Source organism: Schistocerca nitens, chromosome 2, assembly GCF_023898315.1.
Source record: "Schistocerca nitens isolate TAMUIC-IGC-003100 chromosome 2, iqSchNite1.1, whole genome shotgun sequence".
In the NCBI taxonomy this organism is placed as follows: domain Eukaryota; kingdom Metazoa; phylum Arthropoda; class Insecta; order Orthoptera; family Acrididae; genus Schistocerca; species Schistocerca nitens.
This window is the reverse complement of record NC_064615.1, coordinates 1,063,807,030-1,063,820,296: the sequence shown is the minus strand read 5'-3', so window position 1 is coordinate 1,063,820,296 and position 13,267 is coordinate 1,063,807,030. Positions and strand designations below refer to the sequence as shown.

The 13,267-nt window shown below is 45.4% G+C and overlaps 1 protein-coding gene across 2 annotated transcripts in view; it reads left to right on the top strand.

Annotated features, from left to right (window-relative positions):
- LOC126234788 (uncharacterized) overlaps positions 1–13,267 on the top strand; it is a 282,904-nt gene that overhangs the window by 20,986 nt on the left and 248,651 nt on the right. For both annotated transcript variants that reach the window (XM_049943537.1, XM_049943536.1), the window contains exon 2: positions 4,521–4,663. In XM_049943537.1, coding sequence (XP_049799494.1) covers positions 4,521–4,663 — 143 coding nt within the window. The remainder of the gene's footprint in view (positions 1–4,520; positions 4,664–13,267) is intronic.

Here is a 13,267-nt window from a genome sequence, read left to right as displayed (position 1 = left end):
AGTACAGTCCAATGAAGTTTTCTGAGCTCCACTCGGGCGCGTAGACTTGTATGAGGCCTTCCTTTATCAAGGAGGAGTTTGCAGGTTTTTGTGGCAACGAAACCGCTAAAGTCGTTTCTCCAATTTCCTGCGTGTAGCACAATACACTTGAGAATTGCACCATGAGGGAGGACGTCAAACAGTATAACCCCCAGCATCGCCATGACTTTACTGGCTGAGGGTCCGGCTTTTTCCTCGAAGGAGAGGTGGTGTAGCACCTCGAAGTGATGCCTCATTGCCTGTGATCATGTTGGACAGCAAATTGTTACGATTAGCCTCGTAACGTGCAAGCAATTTCGCACAGATGGTCCTTCGATGCTCTTTATGGTCTTCTGTTAGGCGGCGAGGCACTCAGCAGGCACGTACACCATTCAGTATCCCATTTGGAGGACGGCTGTGTGAGCACTACCAACGGAGACGTCCGTCTGTCCAGCGAGGTGTTTCATTGTGATCTGTCGGTCACTTCGAATGAGAGTGTCTGCACGTTCCAGGAGTCACGGCTGTGTGCGGCCGGCCGGCACGCGGGGGATCGGACAGGTCTGCCCGACCTTGTTGCGATGATGATAGACGCCTCGCCCAACCACTCACCGTGCTTTTGTTCACTGCTAGGTCTCCGTAGGCATTCTGCAAGCGCCAATCAATGTCTGCCATGCCCTGGTTTTCCGCCATAAGAAACTCGGTGACAGCTCTCACCTTGGAACGCACCTCCTTTACAGGCGCCACTTTTAAGGCTACGTGTAGCGCGACCACCTTTCAGACCTTCATGAAAATGCAGGTGCTGAAGCGGTAAAATTCCACGATGCCGCATAGCAAATTCTGCATTTTTTCAACTGAAATTGGCTGAGAAAAAAGATGTGTTGCATTACTTATTGAACGCCCCTCGCAGATACCTTCTGTGATAAATAGTAGGGTCACACTATTGCCTCGCATCATCCTTTTTTTTTTGGTCATCAGTCTACTGACTGGTTTGATGCGGCCCGCCACGAATTCCTTTCCTGTGCTAACCTCTTCATTTCAGAGTAGCACTTGCAACCTACGTCCTCAATTATTTGCTTGACGTATTCCAATCTCTGTCTTCCTCTACAGTTTTTGCCCTCTACAGCTCCCTCTAGTACCATGGAAGTCATTCCCTCATGTCTTAGCAGATGTCCTATCATCCTGTCCCTTCTCCTTATCAGTGTTTTCCACATATTCCTTTCCTCTCCGATTCTGCGTAGAACCTCCTCATTCCTTACCTTATCAGTCCACCTAATTTTCAACATTCGTCTATAGCATCACATCTCAAATGCTTCGATTCTCTTCTGTTCCGGTTTTCCCACAGTCCATGTTACACTACAATACAATGCTGCACTCCAGACGTACATCCTCAGAAATTTCTTCCTCAAATTAAGGCCGGTATTTGATATTAGTAGACTTCTCTTGGCCAGAAATGCCTTTTTTGCCATAGCGAGTCTGCTTTTGATGTCCTCCTTGCTCCGTCCGTCATTGGTTATTTTACTGCCTAGGTAGCAGAATTCCTTAACTTCATTGACTTCGTGACCATCAATCTTGATGTTAAGTTTCTCGCTGTTCTCATTTCTACTACTTCTCATTACCTTCGTCTTTCTCCGATTTACTCTCAAACCATACTGTGTACTCATTAGACTGTTCATTCCATTCAGCAGATCATTTAATTCTTCTTCACTTTCACTCAGGATAGCAATGTCATCAGCGAATCGTATCATTGATATCCTTTCACCTTGTATTTTAATTCCACTCCGGAACCTTTCTTTTATTTCCATCATTGCTTCCTCGATGTACAGATTGAAGAGTAGGGGCGAAAGGCTACAGCCTTGTCTTACACCGTTCTTAATACGAGCACTTCCTTCTTGATCGTCCACTCTTATTACCCCCTCTTGGTTGTTGTACATATTGTATGTGACCCGTCTCTCCGTATAGCTTACCCCTACTTTTTTCAGAATCTCGAACAGCTTGCACCATTTTATATCATCCTACATTTCTCCAAACTCAAACTGATATTACTCGATCTCGGTTTCTACCAGTTTTTACTTCATTCTTCTGTAAATAATTTGTATCATTACTTTGGAGACATGACTTGTTCAACTGCTGGTTCGGTAACATTCACACTTGTCAGACCCTGCCCTTTCTTAGTACTGGAACTTAACACTGAAGTGGCAGAAGTCATGGGATAGCTCCTAACATCGTGTCGGACTATCTTTCGCCCGCCGCATGCAGCAATTCGACATGGTATGGACTCACCAAGTTGCTGGAAGTCCCCTGCAGAAATACTGAGCCGTCCATAATTGCGAAATTGCCGATATAGGAGTTTGTGCACTAATTGATCTTCCGATTATGTCCCATAAATGTTCGATGGGACTGATGTCGGGAGATCTGGGCGGTGAAACATTCACCCGAATTGTTCGGACTTTTTTAAACCAATCACGAACATCTGTGGCCTGCTGATACGGCACAGTATCATCCATAAAATTCCACGGTCGTTTGGGAGCAAGAAGCCGACCATAGCCATTTCCAGCCGATGACCAGTTCAGCTGGACCAGAAGACCCAGTCTGTTCCTTGTAAACACAGACCACACCATTACGGAACGACCACCAGCTTGCACAGTGCCTTGTTGACAACTTGGGTTCATGGCTTCTCTGCGCCACTTTCGAACCCTACTGTCAGCTCTTACCAACTGTAATCGGGACTCATGTGGCCAGGCCACGGTTTTCCAATCGTCTAGGGTCCAACCGATATGGTCTATGGCCCAAGAGAGGCGCTGGAGGCGGTGTCGTGCTGTTAGCAAAGTCACATACATCGATCGTCTGGTAGCGTAGCCACATGTCGGTGCGCTGTTAAAGTGAGAGGAGAACGTAAAAACTGGATCGGACTAGGAAAAGGAGTAAGACAGGGATGCTGTCTAGCACCTACCCTTTTCAAACGCTACTTGGAAAATATGATTGACCACTGCTCATTAGATGACAATGGAGTAGAAATTGCAGGAAGAAGAGTAGGGTGTTTGAGGTTCGCTGATGATATAGTCCCTCCAGCCACAGGGGAAAAGGAATTACAGGATTTAGTGGATACCATTGAACCTGACGGAAAAAATTATGGAATGAAAATTAACACAAAGGAAACAGAAGTATTGGCACTAGGACGAAATGAAGAAGTAAAAATTATACTGAATGGAGAAATATTAGAACACGCGCAAAATTTTAAGTATCTTGGAAGCAGGATAGAGACCGACTGAAAGCGCAGCACAGAAATTAAAACAAGGATAATAATGGCAAAAGAGGCATTTCATAAGAAAAGGAGAATTTTCTGCAGCAGTCTGGACAGAGAACTAAGGAAAAGACTCTAAAAAGGTTTTGTATGGAGTTTTCTTCTGTATGGCGGTGAAACATGGACTATGAGGAAGAAAGACAGAGAAAGGCTGGAGGCTTTTGAGATGTGGACATGGCGGAGGTAGGAAAGAATAAGTTAGATGGACAGAGTAAGAAATGAAGAGGAACTGAGAACAGTGGGAGAGAAAAGACAATTACTAGATGTAATAAAGAGAAGAAAAAGAAATTGGATTGGGGATATATTAAGAAAGAATGACGGACTGATAAAAACAACTTTAGAAGGTTACGTAGAAGAGAAAAGGAAGCGAGGAAGGAAGAGATTTCAGATACTCGATGACGTGATGGACATACAACATACAGCAGCCTTAAGAAGGAAGCAATGGATCGCAGAAAATGGAGAGGCAGCGGACCTGCTAATATAGCAGAAAACTGATGATGTCCTAATGGATACGGTCGTCCTACGTCCCACATTGATTTTTGCGGTTATTTCACGCAGTGTTGCCTGTCTGTTAGCAGTGACGTCTCTACGCAAACGGCGCTGCTGTCGGTCGTGAAGTGAAGGTCATCGGCCACTGCTTTGTCCTTAGTAAGAGGTAATGCCTGAAATGTGGTATTCACGGCAAACTCTTGACATTGTGGATCTCGGAATACTGAATTCCCTAACGGTTTCCGAAATGGAAAGTTCCAAGCGTCTAGGTACAACTACTACACCGCGTTCAAAGTCTGTTAATTTCCGTCGTGCCGGCCGGAGTGGCCGAGCGGTTCTAGGCGCTACAGTCTGGAACCGCGCGTTCGAATCCTGCCTCGGGCATGGGTGTCTGTGATGTCCTTAGGTTAGTTAGGTTTCAGTAGTTCTAAGTTCTAGGGGACTGATGACCTCAGATGTTAAGTCCCATAGCGCTCAGAGCCATTTGAACCAATTTCCGTCGTGCGGTCATACGACGGAAGGCTTTTCACAGGCATCAGCAGAATGTGAATGACAACTCCTCCAACGCACTGCTCTTTTATACCTTTTGTACGCGCATGTCGCTACCCCATGTCTTTTGTCGCATCGGTGGATTACGGTACACTGTTGAACTCTGAGTGAGATGATTTTAAAATGAAGTGTGTTGATCGTTGTGCGCGCCTTGTTGTTGCAGAGGACGCAGGTCGCGGCTGGGGCTGCCGACGGTGGCCCTGCTGGCGCTGGCGGTGGCCGCGGGGGCGGTGGGGGCGGCGGCGCTGCCCACCTCCCTGCTCGAGGACGCCTCGGCGGCGGCGGCACACCAGCAGACCGACAAAGGTGCGCCCCCGCGATGCTTGCGCTACGCTCGCATGGGCTTCCATATACGCTCCTCCGTACACCGATTTCCCTCTTCCACGTTTACAATGCTGCCCTATAAAATTGCAGCACCGAGAAAAACAGCAAATAGTGGAATTTTTTCTTATTGTGCGTGAGACGCCCTGCTAACCCGCAGGACTGGACAGATAGTATAAATTGTGGAACGAGGCCAAAATAAGGGGCTGTCAGTTACACTCGAACATAATAATTTGATCAAACGTTACAAGAGCCCAAAAAAAAATTTTTTTTAATTTAAAAGCCGGCCGAAGTGGCCATGCGGTTAAAGGCGCTGCAGTCTGGAACCGCAAGACCGCTACGGTCGCAGGTTCGAATCCTGCCTCGGGCATGGATGTTTGTGATGTCCTTAGGTTAGTTAGGTTTATGTAGTTCTAAGTTCTAGGGGACTAATGACCTCAGCAGTTGAGTCCCATAGTACTCAGAGCCATTTGAACCATTTTTTTTTAATTTAAAAACGGCTGAAGACCAATAACTTAAAACGCAAGCATAATCAGAAATTTAAAAGGCAAGCCGTATCTTAAACCAGTTCTTTAGATAGGCTGAAGTAAAGTTAAAAATTCAAATCGGCTGATGGCCTAACACTTAAAACTCCATAACATTAATTTTTTTTAATACCAAAGGCCTTATGTGAAACAGTTCTTTAATTTAGGCTGAAGGCCTTAAGAGCACAACAACTCTAATATAAAACAAAAATGAGCTAGAAGCCATACAAGTGCAAATAACAAGAACATATTTAAAAAAATATAGGGCAGTACAGCCAAGGGCGCTCAGATGTTCGAAGGTCGGCCTGGAATTCAAACACTAACGCTCGCTTAGGGGAGACAGGCAGTCTGCCTGACCATTTTCAATCCGCTGGGAACCCAACCGACAGACACCCAACAGACCAATGATCAAGTTCAGTTCCGCTCCACACTTGCACCAAAACTCAAACGATGCTAACAGCAGAGACTGGAACAACTACCAGAACGGATCACAGACAACCCGTAAGCGGTGGACGATCCAAATACACGTCGTCTACTCAGACGACCGACCAAACGGCCAAGCAAGGTCGTTGCTACTCAAACGTGTGTGTCGGCAATCGTCACTTGCACTTGCACTTGCACTTACAAGGGAACCTCCCCATCGCACCCCCCTCAGATTTAGTTATAAGTTGGCACAGGGATAGGCCTTGAAAAACTGAACGCAGATCAATCGAGAAAACAGGAAGAAGTTGTGTGGAACTATGAAAAAAATAAGCAAAATATACAAACTGAGTAGTCCATGCGCAAGGTAGGCAACATCAAGGAGAGTGTTGGCTTACGGGCGCCGTGGTCCTGTGGTTAGCGTGAGCAGCTGTGGAACGACAGGTCCTTAGTTCAAATCTTCTCTCAGGTGAAAATTTTAATTTTTTATTTTCAGATAATTATCAAAGTTCAGGCACTCACACATAATCAACTTCGCTCTCCAGAATTCCAGGACATGTTCAGATTTGCTTGGACATATACAGAATTTGACGGTCTACGCACGGAAACATTTGAAAACGTAAAAAACATATGTTTTGACAGAGCACAGGGAAAACTGTGCGACTCTGAAACTGTTGCATTCATTGGATGCAGTTGATGTGACAAACTCTTATGTTTTCATCACTTTTTTTGGAGTGATTATCACATCCACAAGAAAACCTAAATCGGGCAAGGTAGAAGAATCTTTTTACCCATTCGCCAAGTGTGCAAGTTAGGTGGGTCGACAACATATTCCTGTCATGTGACGCACATGCCGTCACCAGTGTCGTAAAGAATATATCAGACGTGTTTTCCTGTGGAGGAATCGGTTGACCTATGACCTTGCGATCAAATGTTTTCGGTTCCTATTGGAGAGGAACGTCCTTTCGTCTACTAATCGCACGGTTTTGCGGTGCGGTCGCAAAACACAAACACTAAACTTATTACAGTGAACAGAGACGTCAATGAATGAAGGGACAGATCGTAACTTTGCGAAAATAAAGAAAGTAAAATTTTCACTCGAGGGAGGACTCGAACCACGGACCTTTCATTCCGCAGTTGCTCACTGTAACCACGAGACCATTGCGCTCATGAGCTAATATTCTCCTTTATGTTGCCTATCTTGCACATGGACTACTCAGTTTGTATATTTTGCTTATTTTTTCATAGTTCCACACAACTTCTTCCTGTTTTCTCGATTGATCTGTGTTCAGTTTTTCAAGGCCTATCCACTGTGTCAATTTATAACTAAATCTGAGGGGGGATGCGATGGGGAGGTTCCCTTGTTAGAACTAGACAATGCTAAGGGCAGTGACTGAGCAAAATAAGGACGAATCACGAGTTGGCACACACGGCCAACCCATAAGCGATCGCCGGCCAAATCTACGTCGTCCGACAAGACGACCGACCGACGATCAACCAAAGTTGTCCCCACTCAAATCATGTGTGTCGGCAATCATCGGCACCTCCCTGGTTCTACAACGCGACTGCGCCAACCGACCAACTGCTACACATCAGCACGGAGGCAGCACTGAAATAACTGTGCAGTGAACATCACCGGCTACACTCAATTTGGACGAAGAATGCGACGAATGCTAACAGCAGTGACTGTGCAGTCGGCAGGACGAACCACGAGTTGAGACACACAACGCCAACCCATAAGCGATCGGCGAGCAAATACACGTCCGGTAAGACGACCGTCTCCAGCCATGTGTGCCGGCAACGGTCGGGCGAGTCATGGCTACCCGAACCTCACTGCCGCTCCAACCCGACCGACTTGTGCCGCGTCCCAACTGTCCGACTGCCAGGTCCGAACTCCACTGCTGGCGCGTTCCTGCTGACTTCATTGCCCAGTCCGAATTGCACTGCTGGTGCGTTCCACCACTTTGGACCAAACACGACGACGAGTATGTAATAGCAGTCCAGCAAAGATAATACGGCAGGGCCAATATCGATAAGCGCTGCTGCTGCCGCTCACGGGTAAGCAAGGCAGCAACTCAGTGACACCAGTAACTAAAAATTGACATAACGAGGCGACAGTACGGTAAAAACAGGGTGTTAAATAAGAGAAGGCACGAACACGAGCCAAGTACGGCTCAGTGCGTATACGATACTGCAATTTTCAAAGTACTGGGCGGTTATAATTAAACTGCAACTACTCACAGGGTAGCTGTAATTACCGTATGGCAAAACTTGGTAAATACGAGGGCAGTTCAATAAGTAATGCAACACATTTTTTTTCTGAAACAGGGGTTGTTTTATTCAGCATTGAAATACACCAGGTTATTCCCCAATCTTTTAGCTACACAACACTATTTTTCAAGGTAATCTCCATTCAATGCTACGGCCTTACGCCACCTTGAAATGAGGGCCTGTATGCCTGCACGGTACCATTCCACTGGTCGATGTCGGAGCCAACGTCGTACTGCATCAATAACTTCTTCATCATCCGCGTAGTGCCTCCCACGGATTGCGTCCTTCATTGGGCCAAACATATGGAAATCCGACGGTGCGAGATCGGGGCTGTAGGGTGCATGAGGAAGAACAGTCCACTGAAGTTTTGTGAGCTCCTCTCGGATGCGAAGACTTGTGTGAGGTCTTGCGTTGTCATGAAGAAGGAGAAGTTCGTTCTGATTTTTGTGCCTACGAACACGCTGAAGTCGTTTCTTCAATTTCTGAAGAGTAGCACAATACACTTCAGAGTTGATCGTTTGACCATGGGGAAGGACATCGAACAGAATAACCCCTTCAGCGTCCCAGAAGACTGTAACCATGACTTTACCGGCTGAGGGTATGGCTTTAAACTTTTTCTTGGTAGGGGAGTGGGTGTGGCGCCACTCCATTGATTGCCGTTTTGTTTCAGGTTCGAAGTGATGAACCCATGTTTCATCGCCTGTAACAATCTTTGACAAAAAATTGTCACCCTCAGCCACATGACGAGCAAGCAATTCCGCACAGATGGTTCTCCTTTGCTCTTTATGGTGTTCGGTTAGACAACGAGGGACCCAGCGCGAACAAACCTTTGAATATCCCAACTGGTGAACAATTGTGACAGCACTACCAACAGAGATGTCAAGTTGAGCACTGAGTTGTTTGATGGTGATCCGTCGATCATCTCGAACGAGTGTGTTCGCACGCTCCGCCATTGCAGGAGTCACAGCTGTGCACGGCCGGGTCGCACGCGGGAGATCAGACAGTCTTGCTTGACCTTGCGGCGATGATGACACACGCTTTGCCCAACGACTCACCGTGCTTTTGTCCACTACCAGATCACCGTAGACATTCTGAAAGCGCCTATGAATATCTGAGATGCCCTGGTTTTCCGCCAAAAGAAACTCGATCACTGCCCGTTGTTTGCAACGCACATCCGTTACAGACGCCATTTTAACAGCTCCGTACAGCGCTGCCACCTGTCGGAAGTCAATGAAAGTATACGAGACGAAGCGGGAATGTTTGAAAATATTCCACAAGAAATTTCCGGTTTTTTCAACCAAAATTGGCCGAGAAAAAAAAATGTGTTGCATTACTTATTGCACTGCCTTCGTATTCTAATGCGTTAATGTGGAACCGATTTAGCGCTGGGGAAAAAATTAGTTCCAATTTTGGGCACGAGGTGGAAATCTGGCGCTGTGAATGGAAGAAAGCCGCATAGTAACGTTCCCATGTGTGACAAATTAGGAACGGGACGTGGGCAGGAAAAGTCAAACAAGTGAGAAATGCATAATGTTTATTTCATTATTAACTACAATTTACACAGTTTGTTGAATATGAGCACCAGAGAAACCGACGAGCTGCGGTACAGCACCAGGTTTGCACTTGGTGGTCAAAATTGGAACTAATTTTTCCCAGCATAAAGCAGTTCCACGTTAACACATTAGCATATCTATGAAGTTTCACTGCCGTACGCTACTGACAGCCCACACTGGATCTCCGAGAGTAGTTGAACTTTGATTATAAACATTCGGTACCTACGGGGTTCGTCGGCCGAGGTGGCCGAGCGGTTCTAGGCGCTACAGTCCGTCCCAGGTTCGAATCCTGCCTCGGGAATGGATATGTGTGATGTCCTTAGGTTAGTTAGGTTTAAGTAGTTCTAAGTTGTAGAGGACTGATGACCTCAGATGTTAAGTCCCATAGTGCTCAGAGCCATTTTGAACCTAGGGGATTCAAGAACACACCTGCCCGAAAACTAGAATACATACAGCAAATAAATACATATCAGTGGATAGAGAATATCGCCGAGCTTTTAACCAACATTACAGTTGGTCAATAAGGGCACCATTTATAACGTGGCAACCATCAGTACATGGGTACAATTCACTGAAGTCGCCGAACACAAATTGCTCAATAAGGTGCGTCAGCAGCCCACTTTTGAAGTCAGTTTGTCTGGCTGCCTGTCCCCAAATCGTAACGAATTAGGACGTGTATCGCATACTAAAACACTGTTGTAGGTCATGTATCGGACACCACAGTACTGTTATGCGATGTATCCGGTACCACAGTACCGTTTTGCACGCTCAAAAGTCGGAAAATAAAATGGATTGATGAAGAAATACGCATCAGGCTGTTATTTATGATACTTATGCTTACACACTGTCCAGTCACAGTCAAAAGCCTGAATACGCGCCTTTTGCAGTGCAGCCTGCTGCGACGCATGCAGAGAGAGAGTCTGTGAGGTTCTGCAAAGTACCGAAACGGATGAGGAAGCATACAGACTACAGTGCCGTGGCAAGCTGCACTGCGTTTCTCGGTTGAGGATCCGTGGCATCAAGAGTTCGATCGAGGTGGTCCCAGAGGTTCTCGATTGGGTTTTAATCGGGGCAGTTTGGTGGACAGAGAAGTACGGTAAATTCATCTTGGTGCTCTACGAACCACGAAAGTGCACTGCGGGCTGTGTGACACGTTACATTGTCCTGCTGGTAGGTACCATCGTCCCGAGGAAAAAAAAAAAAGTATGTAGGTGTGAGCACGGTCCCCAAGAATAGATGCGTAGTTGTGTTGATCCATTGTCCCATCCGTAATGACTAGATCACCCAGGGAATGCCACGAAATATTCCCCAGACTATGAAGTTCCCTCCTCCTCCGGACTTGATCCTTCTGACGATTCTTGCAGGGTGTTTGCTTTCAGACGTTTCACGCCGTACACTCCAACGGCCATTTGTCTGGTGCAGCATAAAACGTGGTTCACCTGAAATGGCCACCTGTCGCCAGTCAGTGGACGTCCAGTTGCGATAATGGCGCGCCAGTTCCAGCCTTCGTCGCCGACGAACAGCAGTTAGCACAGATGCATGAACCAGGTGTCTGCTGCGGTGGCCCATAAGCAACAACAACCTTCGCTCAGGTCCTTGAGGAGACACAGTTGGTTCATCTGGGTAGTGAGATGCTCTGCAGCAGTATGTCTGGTCTCCAGTACACATCTCCACAGACGCCATTCACCCCCCTCACCTTTGGCCCGTGATGCTCAATAGTTGCCAAGCGCCGGTTTTGGATAGCGCCATTTTGCCAAGTACGGTATACTTTCACCACAGTGGCACACTAACAGTTTACAGACTTAGCTGTTTCGTTAATATTTCTTCCCTTGACCCGAAAGCCAATAATCATGACCTTTTGGACGACAGCACTGTATTTTGCGTCACCCCCACATTCTTTATATACACTGCATTGCTAGTGCTGTCATCTATCGCCTGTAAGTGGTTACTGCGCGTTGATGTTGATCATACACGTTGGTCGCATTAGTATGACTGGACTGGGTATAATTTTATAACGTTAACGTTTCATTCTCGCGTAATAATAAAGGAGAGAAAGGTTTCTCATACACAGTAAGTGGATCTAAAGATAATAGTTTGAGAAGTAATTTAATTTTAAGAAATTATCATTTGCTTTGGGCCTTAGTCCTATGGCAACACGGTGTCGGTCATGTTACTATGGATCTAGCGATGTTAATGGCAGAGGGTTGTTAGATGCCCTTCCTGTCGCAACCCTGTACCCCGTGGGACGGAATTAGTGTACTCCGGCTATCAGCATCTAGTGTAAACCGTGAAATTGTGCGAACATGTTTCAAATATTTGCGAGTGGTGTAACTGAGGCTGGACGTGGGGGCCAGCCCAGTATTCACCTAGTGGGATGTGGAAAACCGCCTAAAAACCACATCCAGGCCGGCCAGCACACCGGCCCTCGTAGTTAATCCGCTGGGTGGATCCTGGGCTGGCGTGCCTACCTGAATCCAGGAAGCAGTGCATTAGCGCCCTCGATTAACCTGGCGGGTAATTTATTTCTAAGAAATACTTGATTCACTTCGACAGTGAGTACGACTTGTGTAAAAACCTGGGAAGTCATCCAAACTATTAAGGAATACAAATTGATGCCTTATCTGATGGAACACTTAGGTTCAGAATTCACATATTTTTAAAAAGTTATTACCTTTCGATGATTAATACATCAGTGAAAAACTTAGGGGACAGAATAAACACAGTGCGTTTGAAATTATGATAAAACTGTTGAGTTGAGATAAATTTCGAGTACGTAATTACGTAAATTGTGTGTCAAATCGAAATTCTAAAACATGCTTAATTCAAATAAATACTTACTGACGTTATGTTTGGATTTTTGTAAAATTAAAACAATATTTAAAACGTGAAAACTCATCTACAGAAAAATAACATTAAATTGTAATTTTGTATTTTTGAGTATACATAATATCCGCCACGCTGACGTTCCTTGGACTATTGAAAACGGGAATGTTAAACTTTATTTATATAGAATGTTATCACACATTACACAAAAGTGAATATATTACATTACACTCATCAGCATCTGTTTTATATTTAACATAAATCTGAACAATTATTAGCAATCAGCATTAAGAAGTACATATAGAAAAATTTTGAACACTTTGGAAAGGTGTGTGTGACATATTTGGCTCGGCAAAACGGAGCAAGTAATCAGTTGTCAGCTGTCTTATGAGAAAGACGTGATAATTTCCACGTATCTTAAACTATAGCGCAAGGTTAGCGCCCATGCTGAAACTTTAATGTATTTGATACATAAGTGGAGTTAGAAGCATCAACAAGCCAGGTAGATTACTGAAACAGCTGATCTTTTCTTAATTTTCTGCAATTAAAATAACAAAATTCATTATGCAAACTGCTAATACGGACGCGGAGACACCAACTACGCAGCTTTGACTTCTCCGAGCTGATCAACGGCAAAGCTAAGTAAAACAAAAACGAATACAAAAAGACACACCACGAACAAATTATCCGAATGGGACGGAAAACGGTAGATATGACGTATATGTAGAGATCCACAAACGAATACAATTTCAGAAAAATTATATGATTAATTCAAGAGAAAGAGCGTCACAAATTGAGCAAGTCTGTAACGCTTTGGTCCATCTATGGATCTTATGCAATTAGTTATTCGGCTTGGCATTCATTGACAGAGTTGCTGGATGTACTTCACAAGGACATCGTGCCAGATTCTGTCCAAGTAGCGCTTCAGATCGTCAGAATCCTGAGCTGGGTGGAGAGCCCTGCCCATAATGCCACAAATGTTCTCAGTTGGGGAGACA